The 17,827-nt window shown below is 55.9% G+C and overlaps 1 protein-coding gene across 2 annotated transcripts in view; it reads right to left on the bottom strand.

Annotated features, from left to right (window-relative positions):
* Positions 1-306: 306 nt before the first annotated feature.
* PMEPA1 (prostate transmembrane protein, androgen induced 1) overlaps positions 307-17,827 on the bottom strand; it is a 57,349-nt gene continuing 39,828 nt past the window's right edge. For both annotated transcript variants that reach the window (XM_043480471.1, XM_043480470.1), the window contains exons 2-4: positions 7,953-8,107; positions 4,986-5,039; positions 307-4,493 (exon numbers count right to left, since the gene is read on the bottom strand). In XM_043480471.1, the coding sequence (XP_043336406.1) occupies positions 3,945-4,493; positions 4,986-5,039; positions 7,953-8,107 (758 nt within the window). In that variant the 3' untranslated portion in view covers positions 307-3,944. The remainder of the gene's footprint in view (positions 4,494-4,985; positions 5,040-7,952; positions 8,108-17,827) is intronic.

Genomic DNA, 17,827 nt, shown 5'->3' with positions numbered 1-17,827 from the left:
ACAGTTTCTTGCATCCCTTATCAGTTTTCATCACTTCCTGGCAGATGATACCCCAAGAGGAAATATACAATGTTTTGCAAACTCTTTACCCCCATGAGACCCAATGCCTGCCTGTGCAAGTGCTTTCACTGAGCGCCCTGAATGCTGCCTGAACTAAAACAGAGAGGTTGATGGAATTGCTCAAGGCCACACAACAGCTCCGAGGAATGTGCTTCCTGCCCTCGAAAGGCACCCAGGATTTGGTGCTGAGGGCAGCAGAGGGGACAGGGGAAAGCATCGCAGTTCAAGAAAGCAGAAGAGCCTGGCTCCAAAGAATTGTAAAATTTATTGTATAAGTATTGCAGCTTTTCAGAATGTCATCATTGCCACTAATGATTACTGATACACAACAAGCGATTTCATCAGGCCTGTGGATTGGCATCCAAATACAGAGTCTTACGCAGCAGCAACGTGGGCACTGCACCCAGCGTGCCACGGAGTTTACACACATGTAACTTGAACAGAACTCGGGAAACGGGGCTGTAAAAGAGAGCGGTTCCAACACCAAGGGAGCAACGTAAAAGCGTCGCCATCAGCACAACCACCGTGGAATCAGGCAGGCAAATGAGGGCGCAGCGGGTCCTTCTGAGCTCTATAGTACAGCAAAATTTGAAGTGCAGTTTCCGGAAAACCAAACTGAACAAAATATTTTTCTCTCCTTTATCACCGGGATGTTTTATGGATCTGGAAGCTTGGTGTTGCATGTAGGGAAAAAAAAAATTCTCTGAAACGTACAACTCACAGAGCAGACAGACAAGGAGGGGAATGGGTTCGGTCCTCAGCCTGCCCCGGTGTTCGCTAGACGTGGAGGGGAGTCACTTTCAGCTCCTGGCAAAAACGTGAGGACGCGGACGGCTCTGAGTGCACTCTGCTAAGGCCGTCTGTGTAGACCTGGGCTTTGCGGGGGAAAGTTTTCCTCCAGAGGAAACGTGATGATGGACAAACAGGGAAATAACGCGAGTAGAAAAAGCTGAGCTCCGCCACCTTCTCTGAGCCCAGCCTGGTCCCCCTCCAACCAGCCACTGCCGAGCACCCCTCCCCTTCCACCTTCTCCTGGAAAAGGGGGCCCTCCCAAGGGATGCTCAAAGGCTTTTCAAGAATAAGAGCATGACTGCCAACACCAAGAGGAAGGATGTATCCTCAGGGCTCCGGGTTCGGCAGGGAAACCAAGAGCTCTGCAGAAACACACCCGTAGTCTTCTTGGGAGGTGCCCTGGCCCCGACAAGTTGCTCCACCGTGAACTTCTGCAACTGTCGTCTGCTGGGCACGGAGCCCAGGCATGATGCTGTGGCATTGAGGACTGGACTGCAATACTGGGGCACAAGGAGGGGGATGCTCTGCCCTCAAGCCAGCTGAAGTCAGTAACCCCCTCCCCTGCTTCCTTTTCTAATTCGTCGACCATCTGGCAAATGCAGACCACACCTCCCCCGCCCCCAACCCCAGCAACAAGATGCAAGTTTTGGCTCAAGAGGAAGGACCTCAGGGGGACCTTGGGGACACCTCGGTCTGGCCTTCATCTAACGCTAATAACAAGGTCCGCATCTAGGTTTTTTGACCCAGATGGGAGTTAAGTACAGACAGGAGGCTGGAGGGGTGGCCTGCCCAAGGGAGGCACAGCCAGGGTGGAGGGAGGGCGGGTGGGACACGCACGAGGGTGATGGGTGTGTTTTTAAAGCAGTCACCTCTGTCGCCCACGAGTGGGAAGGCAGGCCCAGGTGAGTAGGGGCACTGTCCAGGAACGCTGCTGCCTGAGGACAGGAGGGTCAACCGCTTCCTCAGTAAGGCACTAGGGAGATGCTTCACATAAAGGAAAGATACGTTTTTTTTAAAAACTTTATAAATGTGTCCCTGTACCTTTCAGGACAAACTCTAGGGATGTCTCTGCATGAATGACCTTTACAAAGAATCTTTGAGAGAGAGAGGCAGAGGTTAGGCTGAAGACCCCACAGAGAGGCAGGTTTTATTTTCAAGGGACCAGAACTTTCTGACAGGCTGGTGAGCAGGCACTCAGACACCTCGGTCACCTATTGGTCACCATGTTCTTAAAAGGTACATGATAGAAATAGTTCAAATGGTCAGAACTTCAAAACTGTTCTCAAGTTTTTCAAGTAATAAAAAAGGTTGTTTAAAACAATAGTTATTGCCTCTTATCCTTTTCTGTCAACCGGCTAGTTGGGATTCTGTTGAAAATGAAGAGACACCTCTGCAGGACGGGCGGGCGGGGTGGGGGGCTACTCTCTTGCCGGGGGCGTCACCCCATGGAATATGAGCCCGTCCTTGGTGGCAGGAAGGACTCTCATTTGCTCAACTCTCTCCCCATCATCTCCATCTGCACACACGCACGCCACCAGCGAGGGGTCCCACCAATATCTAAGCGGTAAAATCCTGGTAAACAAGAGTTGTGTCTGACAAAGACGCTTGTGAAAACACAGACACACAAAGACACCAAAAACGATGGTTTCCACGGGGAAGGGAATGAAATGCGAAAAGAGAGGAGAAGGGGAAGAATTCTGCTTCTACATCCTAAAGCTTGAGTCTGTGTTGGTTTGACGGTTATTCTCGTTTTCACCCTTTCGCAGTGTCCTGGGAGAAACCTGGGCATACCGCTCTTTCGTCTCTGGTCTTCTGGTTATGGGCCTGTTACGTGAGAACCGATATAAAGACAGGGGTGAGGTCACGCGGCTAGTCCTTTGGGCCTTTCCTACATGCCAGCAGGCTGCACCCACCTCAGCTGGCGCAGTGTGGGGCCACTGAACTGCCAAAGTATCCGGCATGCCTGAGCCACCTAACTGCCTCTGGCAGGGCCCTGGCGATGCAGGCAGGGAGCACCTTGGCGAGCCCCTTCCTATGGGGACCTTCATGGTTCAAAAAAGAAGAGAGAAAAAAAACAAACAAACTAAGATTCCTTCAGTAACAGTTAATCTTCATTTCGGGAAGAGCAAAGCCCACCTTCCTGGAACTTGGGGCCTGAAGTTAACTTTTCCTATTTCATTTGCGATCCAAAGGCTGTCGTGGCCCAGAGGAGGGCTAAACACGTCTCCTTCAGGAGGGAATGTAGACCGAGGTAATAACCTATCACTAGATGAAAGCTTCCACTGTGCAGGAGGTCAGCCCTGGGAAGCCTCTCTCCAGCCCAGCGTGGAGCCCACGCTCTGCCTGAAGTCGACTGGGAAATCCCGACATTTCTCCCTTAAAAGTCTTGACACACGTGGATAGAAGTTTCCATCGAACAAGCACTGACATATTTATATTAAAAAATAGTGCAAAAGCTCAACATTTATATAAATAACTCTAAACCCCTGCTTTGTAGTTTTTTTTTTCTTTACAAGGTAATACACACTTTCTCAGTTGGCACTCAAAAATTGCCATTTTTTTTTCTCTCCTAGTTCAGAAAACAACTTTTTTTTTGTAATAGGCCTCTTCTAATACAAAAATACTCCTGCCCTCGCACATACAGTTTCTCTTATTTTATATATATTTATATATATAATATTGCAGATCTTTAAACAAAGGTTTTGTGCAAATATGTCTTTAAAGTTAAGTGAAATCATCATAAACAAACAAAAGAAAGTAAGCATTCACGCACGCAGCTCAACTAGAAACAGAAAAGACTAGTGTAGAATATTTTTTTTTCTTTTGCCTTCAAGACACAGCTCAACAAAGAAACGTGGGGTGTGTTTTTTTTTTTTTTGCTTTTTTTTTTTTTGCAAGCTTTCTTAGCTTGTGCATTCAGACCAGACAGAACACGTAAATATTTATACACAGAGAGGTGGGGGAGGGGGGAGGAGGATGGTTACGCGTCGCATTTTCTGTGTGTCGCCCCGGCCTCCTCTCTCTTTTCTTTCAAGAAGTGCGGAGTGATTTGCGGTTTTACCTACTGCGGCCCCGGCCCGCCCTCGGGACTCCTAGAGGGGGTGTCCCTTCTGTTTATCCTTCTCTTTGCTCCAGGCCGCTGTGCTCTCCAGGGGGGCGATGTGTGCGGGGTGCAGCCGGGTGCCCTCCAGCAAGGAGGCCGGCCCGCTGCTCTGCTGGTGCTGGAAGGTGGAGGCGCCGGGGTAGTGGCCGATGACCTCGCTGTAGGTGGGGGGCGGTCCCTCCATGCGCCCACCGCCCCCGTAGCACGTGGCGCTGATGCCCGAGTTACTGCTGGGGGGGCAGGGGCCGCCCAGCATGGCACTTTCCATCAGGTCGCTGTCGAAGATGGTTCTGTTCGGGGGTGCGCGCACCGACTCCCGGTTCAGCTCCAGCTGCTGCTCGGGGTCCCGCAGCTGGAGCGTGCAGGGGCCCTGGTAGGGCGGGGGCTCCTCCCCGTCCGACAGCGAGATGGTGGGCGGCAGATCGATCTCGTGCTGCAGGTACGGGTAGGTGGGCTGGAAGCGGTGGAAACGGTCCCGCTGGGCGAAGGCGGGCACAGCCAGGCGGTCGGTGGCCCGGGGCGGGGCATACACCTGCGGCTGGAGGGCAAGAGCCAAGTGAGGGTCCCTCCCCCAAGCGCAGCAGGGCCCAGCCGGGGGTGGGGTGGGGGTGTTGTGGTGTTGGTGGGGGTGCTGCCTATGACTCTGCTCTCTGAGGAGTGAGGATGGGGGTAGGGAGCGGAGCCCGGAGTCCAGCGCCTGATGCCTGGAGAGCCCTGAAGTGTCACACAGTGGCGAGACGGGCAGCCCAAGTCCTTCGGTGTAGCAGATACTGAGGGCTGCTTGCTGGGGGTGGGGAGCGCACAATGTCCCAGCGGGGACCATCCCAGCTGCCCAGGAGGATTCTTCAGAGAAGAGTAGGAGTGGGCCTCGAGCAGCCACTCTACTAACAGGGGAGGTGCCTCCGGCCTGGGGAAGGGGAGCTACCGGGCAGAGGGGCGTCCACGACAGCAGCCTTGGGGGCAGGGGACGAAGGGAGTCCCCTTCCATCACTTGCGGGAGTGATGGAGGGTAGGCAGCGCTAGGACTCACCTCTGGAATTCCATTGCCTGACACCGTGCTCTCTGAGGGCCAGAGGCATCCTTCCTGTATGGGTAGAAGGCCACAATCAAGATAATGAACATATCCATCACCCCAAAGTTTCCTTGGGGACCTGTTTTCTTGAGGGTCCCCAGGTCAGTCGGTTATCACCTGCAGTCTTGGGGGATGGGGAGCGGGGGAAGCTGCCTGGAAGAGTGCAATTTCTTATGTGGCCGCTAGGCGGCTCTGTGAGTCTCAAAACCGTCCCATCAGGAAAGCAGTTAGCCGACACAGACTCTCTGGGGTGTAGTTTATTCCCGGTGTGTGGATACAGAGGGCAGACACATACCATTACTGTTAATATGGTCACCCAGGCCGTTTCGGTACTGATGTTAGGGATGCCTTGGTGCCAGACACTGTGCTCAGCTCTTTAACGCACTAACTCAACTCTCGCGACAAAACACGGTGTAGCTGAACGCCATCAGCCCAGCTGGTAAGAGGCAGGGTGGGGATCCAAACTTTTTCTGCTGCCTCCAGACTCATTCAGACTCAAGCCGGCCCTAGCAGGCTCTGTGGCCCCGGGTGGACCCCTGGCACAGCCCAGGGGCATCAAGAAAACAGAGGAAGCACACCCACCTGCTCCCCATTCAAGTTGGGAGCCCTGGAGAGCCGTGCAAGCAGCCAAGGTCAGCTTGGATCAATGTGAACTCGCCTAAAACCCCTCTGTGAGGCCCTCCATCCCAGGTTCAAACCATCTCTGCCCACCCACTAGCCCAGGGAGTCTCCACCAGGGAGCTTAGGAATACACCAGTCAATGCTGGGAGGCCCCACTGCAAACCCCAGAATCACCGCCATCCTTGTCACCTGACTAACCCCAACTTGTGCACTTGGAGGTCACCTCCTCCTCCAGGGAGGCCTCCAAGGACCACCCACCCACCAGAGGCCCCTCCCCAGGCTCCCACAGCATCTCTGCTCCTGTGCCAGCCCGGCCCCGCTGTGAGTAACCCAGCATCAGCTTGCTGCCCTGCACCTGCCCACCGGCTGAGTCTTAACTTACCCTGTTCCCTGACTCAGTGAATGGCCCTGACACCTTTCCAGGTACCAGTGCCAGACCCACATGCTGCTTCTGGCAGCTCCTTCTTTCGCCCCCTCCACTCCCCAACACTTCCTTCTCTTCCTAAAAGCATCCCTGGAAAGCCTGTCCAGCCTGCCCATGGCTTCCCCATCTAGATCAGGGGTCCGAAAGCCGACTCCATCAAGGGCCAGGGGGTCTGTCACGCCACTAACAAGCCTGCTGCTGGGTGAACGCAGCCACAGTAAGAGTCCATGGGGATGAGCCAAGAGAACCTGATAGAGCGGGCAGCCGGCCCAGGTCTATCTATACCCAGGTGACCCCCGACCTGCCCTCAACTGCAGACTTCAAGCTGCAGTCTGTCACTGCAGTGGCTGGCATCTCCGTTGTCATCATCATGCGGTATTTTCTAGCTTCTCTGGTGCAGCGCCAGCTGGGACATGCAGTCTCAGGGCACAGGGCTTACCTGAACATGAACCCCACCCTCTGACAGATGAGGAAATGAACTCCCAGGGGTCACCCTGAAAAGAGGCCACAGCAGGACGGCCATGTCAGGGGTGGGCCCTGCGCCAAGCAGACAACGGCTGTCTCTGGGTTCCTCTGGGAGGTCATGGGGCCCCAAGACTCTGCAGATGTGCCCTGTCTAGCAGGGGCCCCAGGGGAGCCGCCACACCTACTTCAGGTCTAACAAGCCGTTGTGTTTACCCAGCCGGGCATCCCCAGGGGCCCATGCAGGTGGCTGGTAGATGTCGAGGGGTACTTTCTTTTAGCCTCAGATGTTCAGGAACCAGACAGAACCTGGATCCTGGCCTCCATCTGGGCACGAAGTCCCAGTGCTGCCCACACAACTGTCCCCTTTCCATGGTGACCAGGATCCCTCACACGGGAACCTCTGCCATCTCCCCAGCTCTCACCACTAACATCACCCTTCCTATGACCGTGTGGGGGGCGGGGTGCAGGAGAGAGGCGAGCCCCTCCCATTTTACAGATGTGCACATTGAGGCTCGGAAGCGGTGAGATGCTGCCCTGGAGCACAGCTCGGGCTGCGGTCTTCCCGTTTGTCCAAAGTGCCCTCTTTTGCACCAGGATCTGGCAGGGGTAAAAGAGGCCTCAAGCTGTCGCTTAGAAGCTGTATGGCCTCAGGCAAGTGTTCCCACCTCTCTGAGCCCCAATTTCTCCTCTGTAAGATGTGGCAGTGCAGCTGCTGGCACCATCACTTGGGCAACAGCAAATAAACCCACAGGTGAGCCTTAGATGCTTCCAAGCAGTAGCAGAGCGCCCTCCGGGCACACGGGGCCTCGGGGTCGGTGCACCCCGTGTTCCCGCTCGAGGGACCTGAGCAAACACGCTCCTCGCCCTGGCAGCCTGGTGACGCACGGAAGCCTGACACAGGCGGAGATGCCCGAACCTGCCAGGAACAGGCCTGCCAGCCCGACGCGGCTCAGTCCCACAGACTCTGGGCACCAGAGGTGTCCCTCAGAGCTGAGAGGCCACACTGGCCGCCCAGGCCTGATTCTCTCACTTTCCCCCAGCGCCCGGCCAACACAGGCTCAGTGACGTGCTCCCCGCAGAGCCCCTGGGCTGCCCTCTCTGTGATCCGCAGCCTGCCGGTCACAGCTGCTCCTGTCCAGGTTGTTACACTCCGCCTCACAGGTGTGGAGATGGAAACTGTTTAGTAATGGACTCTGCACCGCCTCCTGGTGCAGCTGCTGAGGAACACCCACCAGCGGGCAGGGGCGGCCCAAAGGCGCAGGCGAATGACGGGGGCCGTGGGTGCTGAGATCTGGGGGAAGGCGAGGTCCCACCCTGCTGGGAGCCGCTGCGTCTGCCCCAGTTGTGAGCAGTCAACCCCAACGCCACGCACACTTGATGGGGGCGTCCAGGCCCCTGGAAGCTCAGGCACTCACCGAGGACAGGGCATCTTCCCTCCTCCTGCCCTGGCTGTGCCGGCCAATGAAGGAGCGAGCGGACAGCTTGTAGTGGCTCAGCAGACACGTGATCACCACCACCATCACCATGACCACCACCACGATGATGGTGATCTCAACGAACTCCAGCTCCGCTGCAAGACCAAGGGCACACGTGAGACCCTGGGGACCCCAGAGCAGGCAGGGGCTCGGGGCAGTTTTCCTGAGCACCCACCCACCCCAACACACACACACCCCAACATCCCTGTACACCCCGACACTCCGACACACCCATACACACAAACACAGATAACACACCCACGCATAGACATATTTATCATACACACAAGACGCACAGAGACACCACCCTCGACCAGGACCGGAGGGTATGAGGGCCACCCCCACCTCCAGGAAGAGGCCTCAGAAAAACCACATTCTGGGAGGTTGCAAACACTGCAACTCTCATTTCTTTTTTTTCGGGTTGTTTTGTTTTTTTCCCCCCAGAAAGCGGAAAAACCCTCAAGTGCTGGAAAAGGAAAGAGGTTATTTTGATCCTGCCAGAGTCGGGCCGGTTTCTGCTGACTCGAGCGGGTCTGTGTCGGGGCCGATTGGCAGCTGGCCATGCGCCATGCCAGCAGAGCCCCCAGCAGTGGTGGGTGAGAGGCTGGGGGCCTGGGCAGTGACCTGGCTGCAGGGGGGGGGGGCCGGGGGCACAGCCAGCCTCCCCTGGTCCAAGGCTGCCCGTGGACGAGCCAGGAAATGTGCCTCCCCAGATCCCAGAGGGCAGGCAGGAAGACCCTCCCCCTGCCCCAGCACTGACAGGCAATTAGCCGAGGTCTCCCCAGGGGTACAGGTTCAAGTTCGGGGCCACTGACTCAGCGCTTCCTCTTAGACAGACACACGGAAGTTGGAGGAGTGGGGGCGGGCGAAGGTGGGGCCTGGAAAGCAGGCAGTGAGGTGCGCTGTGTCACCATGTGCCATGTGCCACTCACCCGGGGGCCCGGCCAGAGCCTGCGAGGGCAGCCCCTTCTGTCACCAGCCTCCGCTTCCAGTGGGAGATCGACGCGTCCCGGGTGGACATTCCTGCTGGTTCAGTAGAACCCCTCCGCACGCAGCCCGCCCACAGCCCTCTCTGGAGCCCTGGGCACCCCTTCTTCCTACCCAGGCTCTGCAGGACACCCACCTTCTCCCACCATGTTAAACCTTTTTGCCCAGACGTGCCAAAGTCTGCCTGATGCTGTTAGTTGAGTGGGTCTGCCCCCTAGGGGACACGTGGCAATGTCTGAGGACACTAGTGGCTCAGACTGGTGATACTAGTGACAACCAAGGGTGCTCCCAAAATCTAGAGGGTGAGAGTCAAGGTGCTGCTTAATATCCTACAGTCCATAGGACTATAGGGACAAAGAATGTGCCAGAGCTGAGCATCTCTGTGCAGGGCTGAGCGTATATACGGGTGCTTTTTCATCATCCCGTCTCACAGGTGAGGGGACCCAGGTTCAGGTCATGTGACAGGCTCCTCGCTGCTGACTCCCTCACTGGATGTCCACCGCTGCACCCAGAATTCCATCTGGAGCCTGGGCCCTGGCTCCAACCTGGGGGGTGGGGGTGGGAGCCACATCCTTATCTTGCCCTGGGAGGGACCAGGAGGGACAATGAAGTAGCCAGGGACTTTGGTGAGTCCTTCCTGATGCCTGAGAAGGCTGGGCCCCGCCTGGCGGGAAATCGGACAAGCCTCAAACCCTCAGAAGGACTCGTTCCCTTTCCCGCCAGGAGGGTGCGGGGCCTGAGCTGGCAAAGGCCAGGACGTTGGCCTGAGCCCAGTGGCTGTGGCCACACCTCCTGCCTCCCCAGACAGGCTGGTCCGGGGCCTGTGCGCTAGGGCCTGGGATAAAGCTGCCCATTCAGGGGACACACAGGCTGGCTTTGTGCAACACCCACGCCCCCTCCTCAGAGGGGCCTGCAACCCCTCCCCCAACAGCGTGCACTCTTCACCCCGGCCCGGGCCTGGGGGTAGGCACCCTTGCCCTCCTCCGCCCATCTCCAGGGGCCCTGCCCACGCCTGACTTGAAGCAAGGGAGGTGTCTGTGTCTGCGTCCCAGGCCTTGTGGCCTGAAGGCTCCCAGCCAGGCCGCTGCCCTCCTCCAGGTGACATCCGGTGGTGAAGGAAACAGGGCTGGAGGCGCCCAAATGGGGCAACAGATGAGGCCCCACGGGCTGAGTGGGCGTGAATACAGCCCACAGCTCTCCCGACCCCCAAAGAGCGGGAGGACCTGATTTTTGGGGTGCAGTGTCAGAGAATCACCCCCAGAAAGGAGTCCAGGGTGCTGAAGGCACTAATGCGACCACACTGGTTCCTGGGCCACAGCCGCACACAAATCCACATGGGGGACGATGGGGCGAAATTCTCAGGAGACCACGAAGCGCTTCCAGGCTCTATTCTGGAAGCCAGAGGCCTGGAGTCGTGGCCAGAAGGGAGGGGAGACTCCTAAGGGTTGCAGAGTCCCTGAGGCGGGTCCGGGGCCGGCACAGCACTCCATGGGGATGCCCAGGCTGGCTCTGTGACCCTCACTCACTCTGAGTCCATACCGGTTTCCCCACGTGGAAGGGGGAGGCTGTGTGGGGGCCCACATGGCCAGCACTCAGGGAACCATGAGTTGAACCAAGGTGACCGTGGTTAGTAGGGGCTCCCTAGCACACCAGCCAAAGCAAACAAGGGCAGTCCAAACCCACATGTCTGAAGAGAGAGGGTCAAGCAGGACCCAGCTGGATATTCCAGGGTGTGCAAAGACACAGGGTCTTCCTAGGTGGTGTTAGTGGTAAAGACTCCACCTGCCCATGCAGGAGCCATAAGTGATGGGTTCGACCCCTGGATCAGGAAGATCCTCTGGAGGAAGGCATGGCAACCCACTCCAGTATTCTTGCCTTAAGAATCCCATGGACAGAGAGCCTGGCAGGCTACAGTCCCTGGGGTCACACAGAGTTGGACACAGGTGAGCCACTGAGCATGCACAAAGACACGGAAGCACGGGGACGGGGGGATTGAGGGGGTCAGGAGAGGCCCCCCAGCCAGCAGGTGATTCATCCAACCCATAAGGCAAAAATAAGCCTAGGCTGGGTGTCTTGACCTTGGCCATAGGGTGAGGGGGCTCTGGTCCCCTGGATAGCACAGTGAACTTTCATACCCTGAGTGTGAAAGTCTGAGTCTCCTTCCTGGAGACTCTGCCTTCAGGGGACATGAACCCACCTCTCTGGGACATGCATCAGAAAGTTATCTGCTGGAATACGGGGCAAATGGGGGGCCTAAGGGCATTTGCATCCATAGTCCCGTCCCATCCAAAGTAACAAACAGAGCTGTGGGTGGCCCTCTTAACACGGGCTGTGCTGTCCACTTGCCCCAAGCTCCACCTGGGCCATAGTTCTGCTTGACCTCACCTGCCTGGCCCCTGTGGATCTTTATGCCCAGTTCCTCACTCCTGCTCCACTGCAGGCATCATTAATCGAGCAAGAGCTCCTCCTCATCAGGTCCACAGAGTGCCCCAGACATGCACTGCTAGCTGAAACCCCAGCAGACCAGACAGTCCCAGGCAGGCTGGGCCAGTGCAGCCAAAACTGCCAGTCTCTCCAGAACCTAGAAACTGTTGGTGAAGCCGCCTGGCCTTTAACGCTGGCAGCATATTCAAAGAGTTTTAAAAGCAACAAGCAGCCAAAGTCTGCAGGATGGGTGGCTTCTAGACTTCCAGCCAAGAGAGGAGCCCCCAAGACACAGAGCCACACAGACCCTGCCTCAGCGTCCTCGATCTCACAGGCTTCCCTTTACCTGGACATGGGGCCAAGTGCCCAGCACACTGGCGGAAGAGATAGGTCCAACCGCTGCCCCCCACTCAGTTCAAGTCTCCTGTGACCACGGGGCTCACAGCAAAGCCTGGTCACAAATAAAGGGGAATCAGAGCAGGAGGGGGTGGCGGGCTGGTTCCCAGCCCAAACTCCCTGTTGTCATAGCAACCACTCACTGGGACTACAGTCAGGATGCTAACATGTACAACACGTGCACCGCCCTGCGCTGAGCCCACCTCTCACACATCACCATGCTACTGTGCAGACGAGCCAACCAAGGCACAGACAGAAGTCCCTCCAGATCAAACGGCAGGGCCGATCCCAAATCCAGAGCCTCCTTGAGGGAACGAGAGGGGAAAAGGCCTTTATCTCCTGCTAAATGCTCCCAGCTTTCCCGAAGTATCTGTCAGTTCCCCCTCCTATGGGGGAACACCTCAGAAGATGCCTGCATCTGCCAGCTGCTGGCCGTGTGACCCTGGGCATATGCACCCCCGAGAGCTCCAGGAAAGATGAAAAAGTGCGTGTCAAGGGCTCAGAACAGGGCAGGAGTCAGTGGGTGATCCACTATTAGCCTCGTCACAACCCTCTACATGCCTCTGGGACAGCAGGCACCCCTCATCCAGGCTGATGCCCTGGAAACACTGAGCATGCTTTCACGGGCCTCTGTCCCAGGGTCAGGCAGAAAAGGTCACCCAGGGTGGTGGCTGGACTTACGGGCACCGGTCCCTGCTTCGAGGACCTGCGCAGAGAACAGGAGCCTTTGGGGAGGAAACATCACACTTCCCTCATTCTGTTCAGGGCGTCAGGCCTGCTTACCGTGGGGGAGCGGTCCTGTCCTTTTTCTTGCTAATTTCCCCCTTGGGGTCGGTGATGGATGCGGCAAGTTCTCTGGGGGTGGCCAAGCCCATCTTCCACATGCAAAGTAAGGTCACTCTAATTTAATTGAGCGTCTTCTTTCCTCGTGAATAACTTCAAATTAACAGATTCGTCCGCCTCATTGGAGCAGCCAGACTCCGCTTTTGTGTCTCCTCCTCCAGAGACGGATGCAGTCACTTTGAGGTGTGCATACGGGTGTCTCTGGTCCTTTCCCAGCTCGCCTGACGCCAGTGAGGGGTAGCGTCTGGGAGCCCCCTCAGGGCCAGGTGTGGCCCGAATCTCTTTGGGTATCATCGTATTGAACCCTCAGCGGCATTCTGTGAGATAGACACCAATATGACCCCTGCCGCCAACTTTACAGATGAGGAAACTGAGGCTGCGAGCAGGGAGATAACTGGCCAAAGGCCACACAGTTCAAGACCCCAGACCCCCAAGCCTGTGCTTTCAGGGATGGGTTAGGGCGACAGCCCCACACCCAATGGTCCTGGGTACCATAGTCCCAGAATGTCAGGAACAGTGTTGGTTCAAGTCAGGCGCTCGTGTGGAATGGGACTGGTTGCCAGGGTAGATCAACACTGCCTAGAGTATCACTTGCCATGTGGTCCATGAAGCCAGTATCTTGGCCAGTGGTCCCCACCTCCCCACCAGCACAGAGGAAAGTCACAGGATGGTTGTTAGATAGGCCTCGTGCCATGCATTTGGGGGAGCTCTGGGCACCTCCCACGAAACTGCATAAAGACACAGCTGCCTTCTCCTCTGTCTCTATCTGAGTGATAAGCACCTGCCCAGGACAGGACATCCCTCCCCACTTAGTCCCCACAAACTCCCGAGGGGCAGTTTCGGCTCTGTCAGGCCAGGAGTCAGAGTGCAGTCCTGACCCCATGGCTTCCTTCCCCAGCAGCTGGGGGAGCCAGGATGAGCTCTCAGAATGCACATTTTAAAATAAAATTAAACTGAATAAAAATTCATATGAGGCTTTAAAAGGAACCCAATTCTATCAAAATATAGTTCTCAAACTCTGAACCAGACTTTCGATATAGGAAGAACATAACAGGATCACACAAGTGACCTGGGATACTATCACATTAAATGCGACCCGGCAGGTTTCCATGAATAGGAAGTCTGTGGTTTCTACCGGCGACCAGACTGCAAGTAGCTGCTGATGCCCTGTGGTTTGGTACCTATGTTCCTGTTAGGGGTGGTTAAGGTAAAGAGGCAATTCTTTTGCAACCAAGTTTATGGCCCCCTGTTCTGAGTGATGGAGCCAGACTTAAACCAAACGCAGGAGCCTCAGTTCAAACCCCTGGCTGGCTGCTTCTCGGCTGTAAATGGGGAGAGGGCTGGTGCAGAATTTGCCATGCACCGTGTGGGCACAACCGTCACTGTGTTTTCAGTTAATCGTCAGAGAAGCAGCCGGATGCGGGAGATCTTTTCTCTTTCCCTGGCTGGAGAGCTGGGCCAGAGTCCACCCAGCTCCTGCCAGCCCACAGGAGGTTTCCAGACCAGACGACCCCCCCCCCCCCCCCGCCCTGTGTCTGCTCCGGGCGGAGGAGCAGCCGGCGCGCTCCCTGGTTAACAAGCAGTCCGTGCAGGCGGCCCTGTCTGGCCTCCTGGCCGCACACTGAGGAATTAGGAATTGGCACTGTCTGAAATTTATGAAAATCTAATCTCGTTAGGCCTGCCTGGATGAGACTGGCCGGGGCAGGCCTCATTGTCATTCTGAGGAGCCCCAGCCAGCCTGGGGTTCCTGCCACTTCATTTACTGCCCCTCCCCCACCCCCACTGCATTTGAATAAGAACCCAGCTCCTTCCCCCCCACCTGGAATTTCAAATAAAATTGAACCAGACGTCAAAGGAATAACTTTCTGATCACTCCTGGTGCCATTTCAAACACCCCTGACGGCACATTGATTTTCTTAGGGTAAGACCGTTTGTAAGTAAAAGAACGGATCTTTCTCTTAAGGTTCGGGAGGTGGGCAGAAATCTAGGCCAGTTTTCTCATTTTTAAAGACAGACTGTACGCTTACCCAGCCCCTACTCTGTGCCAAGCATGCAGCTGGGCGCCAGGCGCCTGATAGCGGAGCACATAACCATGAGATACTGTCCATGACGCTGTCCAGTGTTGTGTGTGGGGGGGCCGGGGCAAGCCTTGCACTGGGGACCGGGGCTCCACGCATTGCTGCCCATGGCAGAATTCAGGGCACTGATTCAGAACACGAAGTGTGCCCCCAAGATTCCTGGGTTCGAATCCCAACTTTGCCACTTTAACTGTGACCTCAGGCACATCACTTAGTGTCCTCATTTCGGGGCGAGAACAAGGAGGGCTGACCCATTCCCCGTCCCATGTGGCTGTGGTGAGAACTGTGTGGGTCAGTTTGTAGCCACAGACTCAGGCTGACAGAACCTCTGCAAGGAGAACACCCGGGAAGCCTCATTATGTGGAACCCAGAACCCCAGGCCCTGGGCCACACCTGTCCTGAGCTGGGCGGTGGAATCACAGTGGCTGGAGAAGACCCAGCAAGGTGGGTCCCTCTGCCAGCACCATAGCTGATAGACAGTGCAAGCTGGGAGCATCTCCGAAAAGCAAAGTAACAATCTCTCAAAACTTTGAAGTGAGAACCCCTGACCAGACAAACCACCTCCTGGGTATTTATCTCCACATGCAGGTTTCCTGGGATTCTCTGCCGTTAGCTCTCTCTGCTCTAATGAGAATTTTGTTCTGTGCTCTCTGAAAAAAAGTGAAAGTGTGAGTCGCTCAGTTGTGTCCGACTCTTTGCGACCCCAAGGACTGTTGCCCACCAGGCTCCTCTGTCCATGGGATTCTCCAGGCAAGAGTACTGGAGTGGGTTGCCATTCCCTTCCTCAGAGGACCTTCCCCACCGGGGATGGAACGAGCATCTCCTGCGTTGCAGGCAGATTCTGCACTGTCTGAGCTACCAGGCAGGGAGGGAAGCCCCTGTGCTCTGTAAGGGGCCCAAACACAGCCTACCCCAGGGCCTTTGCATGAGCCCCTCCTTCTGTCTGGAATGGTCTTACCCACAAGCCTGTGCTTGCTCCTTCCTGGTCTCCATTCCAGTGTCACTTACTCAGGAAGCATGCTCACAGGAAGCATCCTGTCTGCATCAGTGTCTGCCCTGGTCCCTGGGACCCATGCCCCAAGCCTGCTTCACGGTTCTCTGTAGCTCTCATTAGGGGCTTGCACCTCTCCCTCCCAGAACGCCAGTGGTCCATCGCTCATTCTCTGTATCCCCAGCACCTTCCCCAGAGCAGGCACACAAGAAATGCATGGCATAAAGGATCACAGCGTTCTCAAGTATAAAGAGGCATGCAGGAAGGCCCACTGCAGGTGAAAAGGCAAAATCCCTGGAAACCACTTAAACGTCCCCCCTCCAAGGGGCTGACACAACCAAGGAAGGCACTGCCAGCAGATTTGTGTGCAACGACAAATTGTACACAGATCTGTGCTTCTCCCTGAGCAAGAGAAGCTATCCAATGAGACAGGACCATCCTTGTTTAAAAGCACAGACGTGTATATTTTAAAATAAAAGTGATTCGGGTGATGCATACATACTTCTGTGAGTGACTACATGCACCTACATGGCCCAAGGGCCAGGCATGGTTACCCTGGGAGTGCCGGAGAGGGGACGGCTCCTTCCTTGTAATACACACTCCTGCACACTCACCTTCAAGCACGTGCGATTACATTGACAGTAAGAGACAAAGCGTCTGTCGGTCTCCAAACCAGGCGGCTGATCCCTGGAATGGGGCTTCCCAGAGGTCCTGGCAAAGATGCTGTCATCTTGGGTCTGGCAGCACTTCTCAGGGGATGAGGGGAGGCTGGGTCAAGCCCCTCAGCCTGGGATTGAGGGCAGTAGAACCCTGGCCTCGGGTGCCTCTGATGGGCCCTGGGAGTTTAGGTGCTGAGCTAGGGTTGCTCTTTGTGGGGCAGGCGAGGGCCTGACCGCCCCTCCATGGTGCCCTGGCTGAGGAGCCCAAGGTGATACCCAGGTGCCAGGTGGTCATCCAGTCCCCTCGCCTGGAAAGGGGACACAAGTGTGGCTGAACACAAAGCTGCCCTGTGAGACTGTCTCCTGTCTCTCTCCAGCACAGGCTGAACTGACGGCCACTCTGGGGATCAAAGTGTTGTATGGTAGAGCAAACGGGACGACAGAAGATGGGCCACAGTCACACCACTCCTTCCGTCCACCTGAGCCACCTCCAGCTTTTCCTTGCCTGGCTGACTGCTTCCCTCCCTTCCCTCTTCCCCCGCTGGACTGCACCTGCATACAAGAGTATGCATGAACACACACACACTTTCCTGCTGGGCTTCCCCCTGATCCCTCCCTGAGCTCCCCAGCATGCAGGCATCACCCTCTCAACTCTTGTCTACCCAACTCTGCTCAAGAGCATCTCAGGATGGGAGCACCAGATCTCAGCTCTGTAGCCTGTCCAGCAGAGCCTAACAGAGAAGGCTCCACACTGGTCTGTCCCAGTGTCGGTGGAAGCATTCGGAAGCCCAGGGGACCAGACAGTCAAGGTGCACTAATTAGCCAACAAATACAGGGCCAGGTTTAAAGGATGTGAACGATAAGTCATCAATCCCACATACCCTTCTGTGCTGTGCATCTCCTTTAACTAGTAAGATGCCTAGTCCTGCATGTAGGCAAACTGCCTTCTTGAACCCAAGTGGCAAAGTGTGCAGCACTTCACTCATTTTTGGGCTTCAGCCCACACATCCCGAGGTCACCTTGCAGGAGGTCACCTGAGAGAGGGCTGCAGCTGGGTGATGGGTGAGCCCTGAGTCTCAAAGTGTGTGTGGGAATGGGGAGGTAAAATCAACTCCAGGGCGAGCAGAGGGCCTGTGTAATCATTTTAGAGCCTCGTGATTAAACGCTCCTTCAATAAGGAAAGACAAAGCCGTGCCTTTTATCTTTCTTGCTATTACCCAAATGGAAAGAACTAATGGGATTTTTTTTCCTATTGTCACCGACATCGAACATCTTTAAACACCCACTGTCAGCAAAATATCAATCACCGTTCGAGAGTTATTGGCGGAATGGAGTGAATTTGCGGTGAGAGAGAGCGGTGTCTGTCAATGGACACGGAGGTGCAACGGAAAGTTATTTAAAATAAATCAAATGCGCTTTGTTAATTGAGGAGAGGAG

The sequence above is a fragment of the Cervus canadensis genome, chromosome 10 (assembly GCF_019320065.1).
Source record: "Cervus canadensis isolate Bull #8, Minnesota chromosome 10, ASM1932006v1, whole genome shotgun sequence".
NCBI lineage: Eukaryota > Metazoa > Chordata > Mammalia > Artiodactyla > Cervidae > Cervus > Cervus canadensis.
Note: the sequence above shows the minus strand (reverse complement) of the source record. Positions and strands in the feature narration are given on the sequence as shown.